Source organism: Vipera berus (assembly GCF_964194415.1).
Source record: "Vipera berus genome assembly, chromosome: 4".
In the NCBI taxonomy this organism is placed as follows: Eukaryota; Metazoa; Chordata; class Lepidosauria; order Squamata; family Viperidae; genus Vipera; species Vipera berus.
Window position 1 is genome coordinate 1834502 of NC_138206.1, and position 16056 is coordinate 1850557.

Sequence of the window (16056 nt, forward strand, 5' to 3'; positions counted from 1 at the left end):
ACAGGGAGAGAATTGTCCAGGATTCTGCCAATAAAGCCTTCAATTAAAGTAGAATTAGCTCAACTAATCATCGTTACTGTCTGGTTAAAGCAGGGGTCTTCAAATGTGGTCCTTTGATGACTTGTGGACTTCAACTCCCAGAATCCCTCAGCTGCGCGTGCCTGGCTGAGGAATTCTGGGAGTTGAAGTCCACAAGTCATAAAAGGGCCACGTTTGAAGAGCCCTGAAACAGAGCAATAGATCAATAAGTCTGGAGTTAAAACCACAGTCGCCATACCGCCATTAGAGAAAAATATGGAAGATTGGGACGGCATGGGAACCTCTGCCCTGGGGAGGGGGTTGGACTAGATGACCTCCAAGGTCCCTTCCAGCTTTAGGACTGTATGAATGAAGAGAACCTGTTGCAATTTGTCCTTAGGCCCCAATGAGGATCATTGTAGTAAGAGTAGGGGCCTTCAAACTTGGCCCTTTGATGACTCGTGGACTTCAACTCCCAGAATTCCTCAGCCAAGCACGCTGGCTGAGGAACTCTGGGAATTGAAGTCCACGAGTCATCAAAGGGCCGAGTTTGAAGGCCCCTGGCTTGAAGAGATGCAGAAGAACCCAGCAGAAGCTTCAGATTCTAGCCAGCTTAGGACCCTTCCCCCACTACCCCTCGGGGGTCTCCTTCACCCATAGCTGGACCTCGCCAATCAGACGTATCTCCATTCTCTCTCTCTTCCAGAAATCCGTCCTGGCGGCTTTGTACAGTTCCGAAGGATCCGTGATGGAGGTAAAGGAAGAGGGGGATCAACCCCGTAGCCAAGAAGGATTGACCATTTTTGTATAGACTAGGACAGGGGTCTTCAAACTTGGCCCTTTTGGGACTTGTGGACTTCAACTCGCAGAATTCCTCAGCCAGCATGCTTGGCTGAGGAATTCTGGGAGTTGAAGTCCACAACCAGAGGGTTTTCAAACTTGGCTCTTTTATGACATGGACTTCAACTCCCAGAATTCCTCAGCCAGCGTGCACACTGGCTGAGGAATTCTGGGAGCTGAAGTCCACAAGTCCCAAAAGGGCCAGGTTTGAAGACCCCTGGGATAGGAGGACAACCAGATCATAGAGTCAGACAGGATAGCAACTCTTCCGAATATATGAGGGGCTGCCACAGAGAAGAGGGGGATGCTCAGTTGCGGTCGTAAGTTGAGGACAGCCTGATGCTCTCGCACAGGCCAATTGCACACTCCGAAAGGATTGCTGTGTGAGTCCACCGATGCAATAGATTGTGTTTGTTTATCTCAGAGACACCATTTTGCCCAGGCCATCGCCATCCTGAACACCCACGGCTGCAACATCTTCGACCATTTCTCCCGCAAGGTGAGCCCCCAGATGGGCTGAGATACCCCCCTCCTCCGCCGGGGGGGGGAGAGAAATTGGGGAGGGGGCTGTTAAAAAGGGAGCAGAGTTTTGTTTTTACGGCACAACGGCGCAGGTTGGACTAGATGACCTCCAAGGTCCCTTCCAACGTTGTTATGATTTCATCAGATACGGCCTTGACTTGTTTGGATCCCCTTCCCTCCTCAGGTGGTCTGGGGTGTGCTAACTGGGGGATTCTGGGAGTTGAGGTCCAGCTCTGGTGGCTGGGGGATTCTGGGAGTTGAAATCTAGCTCTGGTGGCTGGGAATTCTGGGAGTTGAAGTTCACCCAAGGTGGCTGGGAATTCTGGGAGTAGGTCCACCTGTGCTGGCTGGGGAATTCTGGGAGTTGAAGTCCACCCATGCTGGCTCAGGAATTCTGGGAGTTGAAGTCCACCCATCTTAAAGCATCCTGGCTGGGGAATTCTGGGAGTTGAAGTCCGCCCATCTTAAAAGTTGCAACTTCAATCACGTCCAGTTCCCAAATTGCCCAGGGGGGTCTTTGGTCACCGAAGATCCAGTTGTTCCCCCCCAAACTGTCCCCCCACCTTCTCCAAGCTGTTGATGGAGTTTCAGGGTGTTGTGTATTTACTAATTGTTATTACATTAAGTTAAACAGAAGTTACAGAGCTGAGGTAAAACCGCGGCAGCTTTTGACAGCTGTCAAAAGCTGCCGGGCGAAACCGCGCAAGCGCCAACCATTGACAGCTCAACACGCGCTACAGATGACAGCTCCGAGCTGTCAAAACCAAACGAACCCGATTGGCGGCGACCACGGCGCGGGAGCAGACTCACCCCGGATTGGTCGATCCGCCGGCAGCTGTCAGTATAAATAGATGTCATGTTCCCTTGTTCTTTGCCTGGTTCAGAATAAAAAGTTAAACTGTTAACTAGCTGTCTCGCCTGCTTCTTAGTTAAAGCACTGGCGACGAGGATGGGATGCTGCTTGCTTAGCTGAAGTCACTACCTAAGGGGAGAAGAGATTTTTTCCCTTAGCTGAGCTGGTCACTTGCTGAAGTCACTGGAAGTCAAACTTCCATTCAACGCAAGCAGCGGCACCTCAATTACAGACAGCATGACGAACCATGGCCACATTCGAGAATTCGATACCCGCCACCCAGAAGGCTGGGAATCGCATCTGGGCCAGGTAGAAGGGTACCTGGTAGTCAAGAAGATCACAGATGACCGGGCCAAGGCGGCCGCCCTCCTCTGGCTCAGCGGCCCTGCTGTTTATGATGCCGCTGTGGGGATCTTCACCCCGGAGCCGGTCGCCACCATCTCCTATGCAGACCTCACTGAGGGGCTGAGTAAATACTTCATGCCCCTCAAGTCAGAACTCTACTGGAGAGTGAACTTCGCTCGGAAACTCCAGCTTCCTGACGAGCCAGCAAATGACTTCATAACCAGGGTCAGGCATGCCGCACGTCGGTGCCGGTTCCCGGATTTGGAAGACCGAATCCGGGACCAGATTGTCATAGGGCTCAAGGACGAACGGCTGAGGAAGAAGCTGATCGCCAAGCCTGAAATGACAATGACCGATGTGGCTAGAGAAGTCATCGCATACGAAGACTGCCACGGAGACGACCGACGGGTACCGGACAGCGGACCACGGGGGTCCGTGCACCAGGAAGACGGCAGGTTCAGCGGTTCTGAGGACGACGACGGCCCCACAGATATAGACGCGGTGCAACGGCGGTTCGAGAAACTGAGGATGCAACGCAACTACAAGGGGGGCCCTGCCAACAATCAGAGGGGGGCCAACTTCCCGACTAACAGGGCGAAGTGTGCCAGCTGCGGGGGAAGCCACCCTAGGGCAACGTGCCGGTTCCGCAGTGCCAAATGCCACGGGTGCGGGAAGACAGGCCACCTCAAAGCAGTGTGCCGCAGCCGGAGCCGGGAAAACCTGCACGACCTGGAGGTGACATCCGAAGGTATGGCCCCATATACACTCAGAGCTAGGCACAGCCCCAGAACCCCAGTGTCCAATGTAAGGGGGAGGGCGGAGAAACATACAGTCCACAGCATTCTTAAGCCCAAAATCAAGGTGGACGTACGGATTCAGGGAATTCCCTGTGAGATGGAGGTGGACTCTGGGTCCTCCGTCTCACTAATTTCATGGCAAACGTACAGGGACATTTGTAACCGAAGTAGGAAAGGGCCTGCCCTTAGACCCACCAAACTCCGCCTAGCCGACTTCCAGAAAACGCCCATTAAACTCCGGGGAAAAGCTTCCGTCCCCGTAGAGTTCAAAAAATTTAAAGGATCCCTTCCTATTTTGGTGACCCAAGAAAACAGAATAAGCCTGCTAGGATTAGACTGGTTCGAGGCACTAGGAATAGCGTTGACAGGTGTCAACGCCATTCAGCTGTCAAAATTGGAATCCGTCTGCCGACAATTCGCGGACGTTTTTGACAGCTCACTAGGGAAATACACGGGACCGCCCGTATCACTTAAACTGAACCCCAATGTGGTGCCTGTCAGAATCAAGGCCAGAAGGGTTCCCTTCGCCTTGAGGGAAAAAATAGAAGCGGAGCTTGACAGATTAACAAACTTAGGGGTCCTCGAACCGGTAGAAGGGGCCGAGTGGGAGACTCCCATAGTGACCCCAGTTAAACCAAACGGCCAAATTAGATTATGTGCCGATTATAAAGCGACCCTCAACCTCGCTTTAAACGCACATGCCTACCCGGTCCCGGCTGTCAAAGACATCCTCGCGGCCATTAAGTCAGGCGCCATATTTGCCAAGTTAGACTTGGCGCAGGCGTATTTACAGTTGCCTGTCACCCCTGACACCGCTTTGGCTCAAACAATAGTCACCCACAAGGGAGCATTCAAAATTAACCGCCTTCAATTTGGCATCTCTGCAGCCCCGGGAATCTTCCAGGAAATCATGGAGAAAACACTTAAGGGAATTCCCGGGGTCTGCCCATATTTTGACGACGTCCTAATTGCAGGGGAATCAGAAAATGACCTGGCTGGCAAACTAACCAAGGTACTCCTAAGGTTCAGGAAGGCCGGTCTCAAATTAAAAAGAGACAAATGCTCCATCGGGGTGCCCTCAACAGAGTTCTTAGGGTTTAAAATAGACGCTAAGGGAATTCACCCCACGGACACAAAAATTAAAGCTATCAAAGCAGCACCGACCCCCAAAAACAAACAAGAACTTCAGGCTTTCTTAGGGTTAGTCAACTTTTACCACACCTTCCTACCGCATAAAGCCTCCATTGCAGAACCCTTACATAGATTATTAGACAAGGGCAAACCCTGGACGTGGACCCCTGAGCATGATAAAAGTTTTAACCTCCTAAAAAACTTACTCTCCAGCAACGCAACGATAGCCCTGTTTAACGATCAGCTGCCCGTATGTCTCGCCTGCGATGCCTCCCCGTACGGCATCGGAGCGGTCCTAAGCCATTTAACTAAAGAAGGAATACAGACCCCTGTAGCGTTCTATTCGAGAACGCTGTCAAAACCTGAGCGGAATTACACTCAAATCGATAAAGAGGCTCTAGCTATAGTAGCCAGCGTAAAAAAATTTCATGATTACCTGTATGGCCGACCATTTACTATTTATACTGATCATAAGCCCCTGTTAGGACTCTTTACAGTAAACAGGCTAACACCACAAATATTGTCTCCCCGCATCCTAAGATGGTCTACATTTCTATCAGCCTATTCATACAAACTAGAATACAGACCAGGGAAAACCATGGGCCATGCAGACGGCCTGAGCAGACTGCCGCAACCAATTGTGGACCCAGACCCAGCACCAGCTGGAAGAATACTGGCTATCTCAGAGCTGCCAGAATGCCCCTTATCTGTCAAAGATATCTCCGCAGCTACCACGGCAGACAAAATCCTAGGCAGAGTCCTAGGCTATGTCACAACGGGCTGGCAATATTCACCCCAGGAACCACAATTCCAACCTTACTTCTTAAAACAAAAAGAATTATCCACCCATCAGGGATGTCTCTTATGGGGCAGCAGAGTAATCATCCCTGACAAACACAGACTTAAAGTACTAGAGAGCCTCCACGAAGGGCACCCGGGCACCGTCAAAATGAAGGCTCTGGCCAGGAGCTATGTTTGGTGGCCGGGTATAGACAAACACATTGAGGCACACGTAGCTGGCTGCTATTCCTGCCAGCTAGTTAGAGCAGCCCAGCCACAGGCGTCCATACATAGATGGGAAACGACAAAGTCACCTTGGTCTCGCATTCATATAGATTATGCAGGTCCGTTCCAGGGACAATCATTCCTAATTGTCGTAGACAGCTTTTCAAAATGGCTAGAAGTGGCGCCAGTAGCCAATACAACTTCCTCGGCCACTATACAAGTTTTAAGGGGATTATTCGCCACACATGGCCTCCCTGATGTTATAGTTTCCGATAACGGGCCCCAATTTACCTCCTACGAATTCCAGAGTTTCACAACGGCGAACTCTATTAGGCACACCACCTCGGCTCCCTTTCACCCATCGTCGAACGGCTTGGCAGAGGTGATGGTAAAATCAACCAAGGAGGCACTACGCAAGATCATCTCCGGCAACTGGCACCAAAGACTGGCACAATTTCTTCTCTCCCAACACACCACGCCTTGCACAACTACCGGAAAGTCCCCAGCAGAGCTTCGCTGGGGCAAAAGATTGACCACCAGACTGGACCGTCTCCACCCAGACAGATCCCCTCCAGACCCAGAACTGCCCCTCCATCATAGAACTCTCAACACTGGGCAAGCTGTCTGGGCTAGAAACTATGGGGGAGGGAACAAATGGACACAAGGGGTAGTCATCGAACAAACAGGCCCCTTGTCATACATCATTGACATTGGACAAAATATACATATCCGCAGACACATAGACCAATTACGCCAACGCAGTCCTCAAAATATAGGGGGAAGGGGTGACGACGAAATACCAACAGAAGCACCGGCGCAAAGACTGGCACGACAAGACTCCCCTGATCGGAACATACCATTTCAACACCCCACTCCAATCAACGCAGATCCAGCAGAGCCAAACCCCCCACCCCCGGAGCCAACCCAAGAAGCGCCAAGAGAACCAGAACATACTACCGAGGCTACCCCCCGGCGCTCCGAGAGATTAAGGAAACCTCCCACATACCTGAAAGACTATGAATGGGGAAAACCAAAAAAGAAACAGTTGGGGTAAAATCAACTCAATCAGAGGGAGGGGGAAGGGGTGTTGTGTATTTACTAATTGTTATTACATTAAGTTAAACAGAAGTTACAGAGCTGAGGTAAAACCGCGGCAGCTTTTGACAGCTGTCAAAAGCTGCCGGGCGAAACCGCGCAAGCGCCAACCATTGACAGCTCAACACGCGCTACAGATGACAGCTCCGAGCTGTCAAAACCAAACGAACCCGATTGGCGGCGACCACGGCGCGGGAGCAGACTCACCCCGGATTGGTCGATCCGCCGGCAGCTGTCAGTATAAATAGATGTCATGTTCCCTTGTTCTTTGCCTGGTTCAGAATAAAAAGTTAAACTGTTAACTAGCTGTCTCGCCTGCTTCTTAGTTAAAGCACAGGGTCCCCCCTGGGACTTTTTAGAGGGCCCCCCGGGTCAGGTGCCACCCTTTGGGCAAGTGGGCAGCCTCTCTCGATCATGTGGTAGTGAAGGATGGTAAAGCAGAGAACGCTTGATCCCACAGGATTACCAAAGGATGCTGGATTTGATGCGGGACATCATCCTGGCCACTGACCTGGCTCACCACTTGAGGATCTTCAAAGACCTGCAGAAGATGGCTGACGGTAAAGCAGGGCACCCCATCCTTCCCAAATTGAGGTCCTTCTTCTGGGGTGGGCAGGTTTGGAGGGACCTCACCCAATCCCTAAAGGACAAAAAGTTGTGTTTGTGTCCTGGACACAACCTGGACCTGGACCTGGATCTCTACACACAAGTTCCTCAGATATGGGTTCCCTCAGGGGTAGGCAACCTTGGCTCTTTTATGACTTGTGGACTTCAACTCCCAGAATTCCTGAGCCATGCTGAGGGGAAAGGGAAAGGTTTCCAAGCTGAACCATGTTGGCTCAGGAATTCTGGGAGTTGAAGTCCACGAGTCATGAAGGGGCCAAAGTTCCCCCATGCTGGCTGAGGAATTCTGGGAGTTGAAGTCCACCAGTCATGAAGGGGCCAAAGTTCCCCCATGTTGGCTCAGGAATTCTGGGAGTTGAAGTCCACAAATCATGAAGGGGCCAAAGTTCCCCCATGCTGGCTGAGGAATTCTGGGAGTTGAAGTCCACCAGTCATGAAGGGGCCATAGTTCCCCCATGTTGGCTCAGGAATTCTGGGAGTTGAAGTCCAGAAGTCATAAAAGAGTCAAGGTTGCCTACCCCAGCTGAAGTGGAACTCAGTTGTTGTTGTTGTTTTAATTTTTTATTATTATTATTTAAAAATTTTCATTTCTGGATTGAACAGTGTATTGTCTAGGTATACAAGTATTAAAATATAATAATCACATTCGTAATAACCTTATCAAAATACAATCATATACTAGAAAATAGCCATCAAATGGTTAAAAATAGCATTACCCGCATTATCATTCGTTATAGAACAATGAACAATCCCTGTGGATGTGTTTGTAGTGATAAAGTCGTCTTCCACTTACAATTATTCGTTTAGTGACCTTTGGAAGTTACAACAGCACGGAAAAAAATTGACTTATGACCGTTTTCGCCCTTACTACAGGGGCAGCATCCCTGTGGGGTCACACGGTCAAAGGGTAGACGCTAGGCAACTGGCGTGTACTTGCGACGGTTGCAGTCTCCTGGGTCACGTGATCCCTTCTTGTGACCTTCTGACAAGCCAGCGGGGAAGCCAGACTCGCTTTACAACCAAGTTTCTGACGGTTTTAAGCCGAGGACTGCCTGTGTATTTTTAGAACAAGTCATGTCTGAAATGGCAGCTCAGAAATTATGTCGACAAGGAGAAAAGTGGATATTTACTAACTGGACAGCCATTTGCCTGAAATGGTGCAGGGTTTCCTGCCTGAGCAGGGAGTTGGACTAGATGACCTCCAAGGTCCCTTCCAACATTATTATTACTATTACTACTACCACTACTACTACTACTACTACTACTACTATTATTATTATTATTATTATTATTATTATTATTATTATTATTATTATTATTATTATTATTATTTCTTCACCTGATTTGGGGCTCCAGGGCCGTTTTGTGTGGCCTTGAAAATCCCCCGTTTTTCCACCAATTCGGGGCTTTTATTATTATTTTTCCTTAAAAAATAAAATGCATTAAGCATGAAAAGATGGATTCTACGTCTTTTCCGAGAACGGAGCGGCTTCCGAGGGGAGAAAAAAAGGCCCCAGCGGAGTTTCTTCTTCAATTTAGCTCCCTTTTTTTTGTGTGTGAAGGGAGTTTCTCTTGGGGGGGGGGAGCACGTTTGGCAGGGAACCTGAGCCTGGTTTTCTTCTCTCCCTCTGTCCCTCCCTTCCTTCCTTTCTTTTTCTTCCTTTCTTTCTTCTTTCCTTCCCTCCTTCCTTCCTTCTTTTTCCTCCCTCCCTCCCTCCCTTTTCCTACTTTTTCCTCCCTCTCCGTTTTTTCATTCCTTCCTTTTCTCCTCTCCCTCCCTTTCTCTTCCTTCTTTCTCTTTTTTTCTTTCTTCTTTCCTTCCTTCCTTCCTTCCCCTTTTTCCCCCCTCCCTCCCTTTTCCTACTTCTTCCTCCCGCTCTCCCTGTTTTTTCATTCCTTCCTTTTCTCCTCTCCCTCCCTCCCTCCCTCCTTTCTTTCTCTTTCTTTCTTCTTTCCTTCCTTCCTCCCTCACTTCCTTCCTTTTCCATTTCCTCCTTCCTTCCTCTCTTTCCCTCGGCTTCCTTTTTTCTTTTCTTCCCCCCCCCCCTTTGCAGTCGGCTACGACCCGGCCAACCCGCAGCACCACAGCCTCCTGCTGTGCCTCCTCATGACCTCCTGTGACCTCTCGGACCAGACCAAAGGCTGGAAGACCACCCGCAAGATCGCGGTGAGCGAGCGCGTGCCGGCAGGGCATGTGGCAGGCTTGGGACAGCGCCCGGGGCTAACCAGGGTCCCGGGGCTAACCGGGACGGTGGGCTGGAGCCCTCCAGGGCCAGCCTCCCTGGGAAGGGGGAGGGGTCCGCCTGCGCTTGGCACCTCCTTCCCCCCCCCACTCCCTGCCAACGACCCTTGGCAGCCGCGTCCCCCCCGCCGGTTCCCCCCTTTGGGAGCCCAGGCCAAAAAGCCCACCCAACTTTGCCTGTTGAATTGCAGCTAGAAGGCAAAGGGGAGCCACAAGCAGAGTGTCCTGCTCAAGCGGGGGTGGGGGAGGGGGTCGGACTAGATGACCTCCGAGGTCCCTTCCAACTCTGTTCTTCGGTCAATCTGGAAGGGTTGCCCTGCTCGAGCAGGGAGGGTCAGACTAGATGACCTCCGAGGTCCCTTCCAACTCTGTTCTTCTGTCAATCTGCAAGGGTTGCCCTGATCGAGCAGGGAGGGTCGGACTAGATGACCTCCGAGGTCCCTTCCAACTCTGTTCTTCTTTTATTCTGTAAGGGTCTCCACCTAGAGCAGGGGGTCAGACTAGATGATCTCCCAGGTCCCTTCCAACTCCTTCAGTCTTTCTGTAAGGGTTTCCACCTCAAGCAGGGGGGTCAGACTAGATGACCTCCGAGGTCCCTTCCAACTCTGTCAATCCAAGGCTCCACCAACAGCCTTGGTGGAGCAGTGGGCTAATGCCTTCTTAAGTAACACCAGCTGCCTGCAATTAGTGCAGGTTCGCATCCCACCAGGCTCAAGGTTGACTCAGCCTTCCATCCTCCCGAGGTAGGTAAAATGAGGACCCAGATTGTTGGGGGCAATTAAGCTGACTTTGTAATAATGCCGCTTGGGGTGTGTGAGAAAGCCCTAATAAGCAGGCATATACATAGAATGAAGGCTACTGCTAAGCTTGTAAGCCGCCCTGAGTCTTCGGAGAAGGGCGGGATATAAATGGAATTAAAATAATAAATAAAATAATAAATAATCTGGAAGGGTTGCCCTGCTCAAGCAGGGAGGGTCGGACTAGATGAACTCCGAGGTCTCTTCCAACTCCTTCAGTCTTTCTGTAAGGGTCTCCACCTCAAGCTGGGGGTCGGACTAGATGACCTCTGAGTTCCCTTCCAACTCCTTCTGTCTTTCTGTAAGGGTCTCCACCTCAAGCAGGGGGTCGGACTAGATGACCTCTGAGCTCCCTTCCAACTCTGTTCTTCTGTTATTCTGTAAGCACCTCCACCTCGAGCAGGGGGGTCGGACTAGATGATCTCCCAGGTCCCTTCCAACTCCTTCAGTCTTTCTGTAAGGGTTTCCACCTCAAGCAGGGGGGTCAGACTAGATGACCTCCGAGGTCCCTTCCAACTCCTTCTGTCTTTCTGTAAGGGTCTCCACCTCAAGCAGGGGGGTCGGACTAGATGACCTCTGAGGTCCCTTCCAACTCTGTTCTTCTGTTATTCTGTAAGGGTCTCCACCTCAAGCAGGGGGGTCGGACTAGATGACCTCCGAGGTCCCTTCCAAACTCTGTGATCCTGTCATTCTGCCGGTGGTCCTTGGGGAGGGGGCACCCAGAGGTCATCTGTACTTGGGCTCCACAGCCAGCCAGGGTTGCCCCGTTCTCCCTCTTGGGGTCTGGGGGAGCTCAGAGCCGGATCCCAGATTGGGGAAACTCGCAACAGAGAACATTCACAACGTTCACCTCAGGAGTTGACGTGGTGGGCCTTGGCTTGAGAGGGACGGTGATGGGGGTGTCTTCTCTGGGAAACACGACCCCCCCCCAAAAAAAATGCTCAGATGGAAGAGTTGAAGGCTTGTCAGCGTGCGCTGAACCCGTGTCTTTCCTTTCCAGGAACTGATCTACAAGGAATTCTTCTCCCAGGGAGATCTGGTACGTAAGCGTAAAACACAATCCTGGAATCGGATCTCGGAGGTCCTCTAGTCCAGCCCCCGGCTCAACCGGAGACCTTTGACACCCCACCCCACCCCCCAAGGCAAATGGCGGCCCAGTCTCTTCTTGGGAACCTCCAGGGATGGAACAGGCCCAACTTCCACCCACAGCCAGCCTAAAACTGAGAAGGAATTTCCTGACCGTCAGAACGACCGGCCAGGCCGCAGGGGTCTTCCAACTCGGCCCTTTGATGACTTGTGGACTTCAAATCCCAGAATTCCTCAGCCAGCGTGCCTGGCTGAGGAATTCTGGGAGTTGAAGTCCACAAGTCATCAAAGGGCCGAGTTTGAAGACCCCCCTGGGCCAGGGGAACGGCTTGCCACCAGAAGTCGTGGGCGCTCCATCCCGGGAGGTTTTTCCAAGAAGAGACTGGGCGGCCACCGGTCTGGAACGGTGAAGTAGGGTCTCCTGCCTGAGCCGGGGGCAGACTAGTGGATCTCCCGGGGTCCCTTCCAGCTCTGTGATTCTGTTCACCCTTTGGGGTCGTTCTTGGAGAGGAGGGTGGGGTTGGCAGGTGGGAGGGGGGAGGTTTGTCGCCCTCCCAAGGGGGCAGAATTCACCCCACCCAGGGGCTTGGCAGGCTGGGACCCCTGCCCCAAAAGGGGCTCAGGGGCAGGCCTTTGGGGGGCCCTCCCCCGCCTCTGGGACCGCTGCAGGCCGAGGGAAGCCGGAAGGAAGGGGAGGACGAAAGGGGGGAAGTAGCCATCTCTCTCTCTCTCTCTCTCTTCCTTCCTTCCTTCCTTCCTCTCTTTCTGTCTTTTGCCCTCTTCCTTCCTTCCTTCCTTTCTTTCTGTTTTGCCCTTCCTTCCTTCCTCTCTTTCACCCTTTTCTTTCTCTTTCTGTTTCACCCTCTTTCTTTCTCTCTCCCTTTTTCTCTTTCACCCTTTTTTCTTTCTCTTTTGCCTTTTATTTCTCTTTCTTTCTGTTTCACTTTCTCTCTCTCTCTCTTTTGCCCTCTTCATTCCTTCCTTCCTTTCTCTCTGATTTGCCCTTCCTTCTTTCCTTCCTTCCTCTCTTTCACCCTTTTTTTCTTTCTTGTTCTTTTTCTTTCTCTTTGTTTCACCCTTTCTTTCTCTCTCCCTTTTTCTATTTCACCCTTTTTTCTTTGTTTTGCCTTTTCTTTCTTTCTTTCACTTTCTCTCTCTCTCTCTCTCTCTCCTCTCAATTTCTTTCTCTGTCCCTCTCCGTTTCGCCTTTTATTTCTCTCTCTCTCTCTCTCTTTCACTTTTTCTTTCTTTCTTTCTCTCTTTCTCTCTCTCCCTCTCTCCTTCTCCAGGAGAAAGCCATGGGCAACCGTCCGATGGAGATGATGGACCGGGAGAAGGCTTACATCCCTGAGCTGCAGATCAGCTTCATGGAACACATCGCCATGCCCATCTACAAGTGAGTGGGAGGGGGGGCCGGGCGGGCGTGTTCCCCGGGGAATCTCCCAAGCGGGGCACGGGCGGGCGCAGGGGGAGGAGAAGTGGGCAAGAGGCCGAGAGGGTTCCCGCTGGGTTTGAGGTGTGTGCAGGATGGGGGGACTAGGCGTCTCACGAGCAGGAAGTCCCTAGAAGGCAGCAGACGTTCTCAGGTAGACAGCTCCTGGCCCTGGGGGCTCTCCAGTCGGCTTTCGGCAACCCTCCTCGGGGTATTTCCCCCCCCTCCATCCGAGCCCCCTCTAGCCCCACAGGGTGGTCTGATGTCTGGATGATCTTTCTTTCCTTCCTTCCTCCCTTTCTCCCTCCCTCCCTCCCTCGCTCCCTTCCTTCCCTCCCTCCCTCCTTCCTTCCTCCCCTCCTTCCTTTCATCCTTCCTTACTCCCTCCCCTCCCTCCCTCCTTCCTTCCTCCCTTGCTGGGTCCCTTCTTTCCTCCCCCTTTCCTTCCCTCCCCTCCTCCCTCCCTTCCCTCCCTCTTTCCTTCCCTGCTTCCTTCCTCCCCTCCTTCCGTCCCTCCCTCCCTCCTCCCTTCCTTCCCCCCTCCCTCCCCTCCCTCCTTCCTCCCTTCCTTCCTCCCCCCTTCCTTCCCTCCCTCCTTCCTTCTCTCCTTCCCTCCCCTCCTCTCTCCTTCTTCCTCCCTCCCTCCCTCTCTCCCTTCCCCCCTCCCTCCCCTCCCTCTTTCCTTCCCTGCTTCCTTCTTCCCCTCCTTCCCTCTTTCCTTCCTTCCTCCCCTCCCTCCCCTCCCTCCTTCCTCCCTTCCTTCCTCCCCCCTCCCTTCCCTCCTCCCTCCCCTCCCTCCCTCCTTCCTTCCTCCCTCCCTCCCCTCCCTCCCTCTTTCCTTTCCTGCTTCCTTCCTCCCCTCCTCCCTCCCCTCCCTCTTTCCTTCCCTGCTTCCTTCCTCCCCTCCTTCCCTCTTTCCTTCCTTCCTCCCCTCCCTCCCCTCCCTCCTTCCTCCCTTCCTTCCTCCCCTCCTTCCTTCCTTCCCTCCCCTCCTCCCTTCCTCCCTCCCTCCCCTCCCCGCCCCCCCCCGCGGGTCCAGGCTGCTGCAGGAGCTCTTCCCGAAGGCGGCGGAGCTCTACGAGCGGGTGGCCAGCAACCGGGAGCACTGGACCAAAGTCTCGCACAAGTTCACCCTGCGGGGGCTGCCCAGCAACAACTCCCTGGACTTCCTGGACGAGGAGTACGACCTGCAGGCCATGGCCGAGAAGGACGGGCTGAAGATGAACGGCTGCCTGGACGGGGAAGCCGAACTGGAATGAGGGCGGCCCCCCCCGCCCACTTTGACCCCCCCTACCCCCCTCCCTACCCCCCTCCCCCGTCCCCAGGGAAAGCGGGGGGCGCTGAGTGTGGAAAGAAGCCACCCGGGGCTTCGGACGTTTGGGCCGCGAAGTGGATCTGCTGCAAAACCAGGTTTCCTTTCCCCCGGTTCCTCCCGGTTCGTCCCGGTTCCCGAGTCTGCGTTTTAGGATCCGGCTTGGCCTGTTCGCTCCGGAGTCACACCGCTTCTGGCTTCCTTCCTTCCGCTCTCGGCTGAGCCCCTGCCCAGCTCTGCCACCCACATCTGGGGGGATTCTCAGACCTCCGAGTCGGGGGTCTTCCAACCTGGCCCTTGGGCGGCTGGTGGACTTCAACTCCCAGCATTCCTCAGCCAGCCAGCCTGAGGAATTCTGGGAGTTGAAGTCCAGGGGTCTTCCAACCTGGCCCTTGGGCGGCTGGTGGACTTCAACTCCCAGCATTCCTCAGCCTGCCTGCCTGCCTCCCTGCCTGAGGAATTCTGGGAGTTGAAGTCCAGGGGTCTTCCAACCTGGCCCTTGGGCGGCTGATGGACTTCAACTTCCAGCATTCCTCAGCCAGCCTCCCTGCCTGCCTGAGGAATTCTGGGAGTTCAAGTCCAGGGGTCTTCCAACTTGGCCCTTGGGTGACTGGTGGACTTCAACTCCCAGAATTCAAGGAAGGAAGAAAATCAAGGAAAACAAGGAAGTCCATTTCCTTTCGGAAAAGCCCCCACGGGTTCTCCCACCCACCCAATTTGTACCTTTGGCTCTGGAGGGTAAAGAGGCCATTTCTGAATCTCCCCCGAAGGTCCTCGCCAGCTTGCAAGAAATCCAAATTTCAGGCCTGGCACCTTTTCCGATGCAAGGCTAAAGGAAGCCTTGGGTTCTGCTTGGAGGGGAGGTGGGGGGACGGGGTTGCCCCCTACCCAGAAGAGCTTTAGAAAACTTTAGGGAGGGGGAAACCAGACTCCAGAATATATATTCATTTTCTCCACATTTTATCTCCGGAATTTTACCAATTAGCTCTCTGCTTTTTTTTTTTTCACATGGAGAAAGTGGGTTTGTACTAAATACAGGCAGTCCTCAGGTTACGACGGCAGTTAAGCCGAAAGTTTTTGTTGCTAAGCGAAACAGTTTTACCCCGTTTTGTGACCAATAGAAGAAAATATTTTTGCTCAGGGTCGAACTGTGGGGTCCCTGGTGCTCTCTGAGCTGGGTGGTTTTCTTGAAGACACTTCATGACCCAACTAGGGAACCTCATCAGTGCTAGAAGGGAGGAGGAGGAGGAGGATTATGGGGTCCTTAATACTTCCTGAGCTGGGTGGTTTGCTTGAAGACACTTCATGACCCAACTAGGGAACCTCATCAGTGCTAGAAGGGAGGAGGAGGAGGAGGATTATGGGGTCCTTAATACTTCCTGAGCTGGGTGGTTTGCTTGCAGACGTTTCATGACCCAACTAGGGAACCTCATCACTGCTAGAAGGGAGGAGGAGGAGGAGGATTATGGGGTCCTTAATACTTCCTGAGCTGGGTGGTTTGCTTGCAGACGTTTCATGACCCAACTAGGAAACATCATCAGTGTTAGAAGGAGGAGGACTGTGGGGTCCTTAGTGCTTTCTGAGCTGGGTTGTTTTCTGACAGACGTTTCTTGATCCATCTTGGTAACATCATCAGTGCCAGAAGGGAGGAGGAGGAGGAGGAGGACTGTGGGGTCCCTGGTGCTTCTCTGAGCTGGGTGGTTTTCCTGCAGACGTTTCATCACCCAACTAGGGAGCATCATCAGTGCTAGAAGGGAGTGTCCAGATGAGCGAGTGAAGATCCTCTTAAGTAAGTTCTGCTTTAGAAGTGGCTGTTCCTTTCAATGGGCACCTGTTTCCCTCGTTGCATTCTCAAGTGGAGTAAGAACCTCATAGCCACCGGCACTTGGGACGTATCCCTAACCACGAACTGTCAGCTGTATTGTTTCGCAGTGGTGCAGAAATGAAAACCTCCGAG

The 16056-nt window shown here is 52.7% G+C and overlaps 1 protein-coding gene across 1 annotated transcript in view; it reads left to right on the plus strand.

Annotated features, from left to right (window-relative positions):
• The window catches only part of PDE2A (phosphodiesterase 2A), a gene marked incomplete at both ends in the record, with an annotated part of 242468 nt that extends 228422 nt beyond the window's left edge, over positions 1–14046 (plus strand). Inside the window, 7 exons of the mRNA XM_081327693.1 lie at positions 725–772; positions 1283–1357; positions 7067–7166; positions 9285–9397; positions 11270–11308; positions 12645–12751; positions 13827–14046. Coding sequence (XP_081183819.1) covers positions 725–772; positions 1283–1357; positions 7067–7166; positions 9285–9397; positions 11270–11308; positions 12645–12751; positions 13827–14046 — 702 coding nt within the window. The remainder of the gene's footprint in view (positions 1–724; positions 773–1282; positions 1358–7066; positions 7167–9284; positions 9398–11269; positions 11309–12644; positions 12752–13826) is intronic.
• Positions 14047–16056: the final 2010 nt, after the last annotated feature.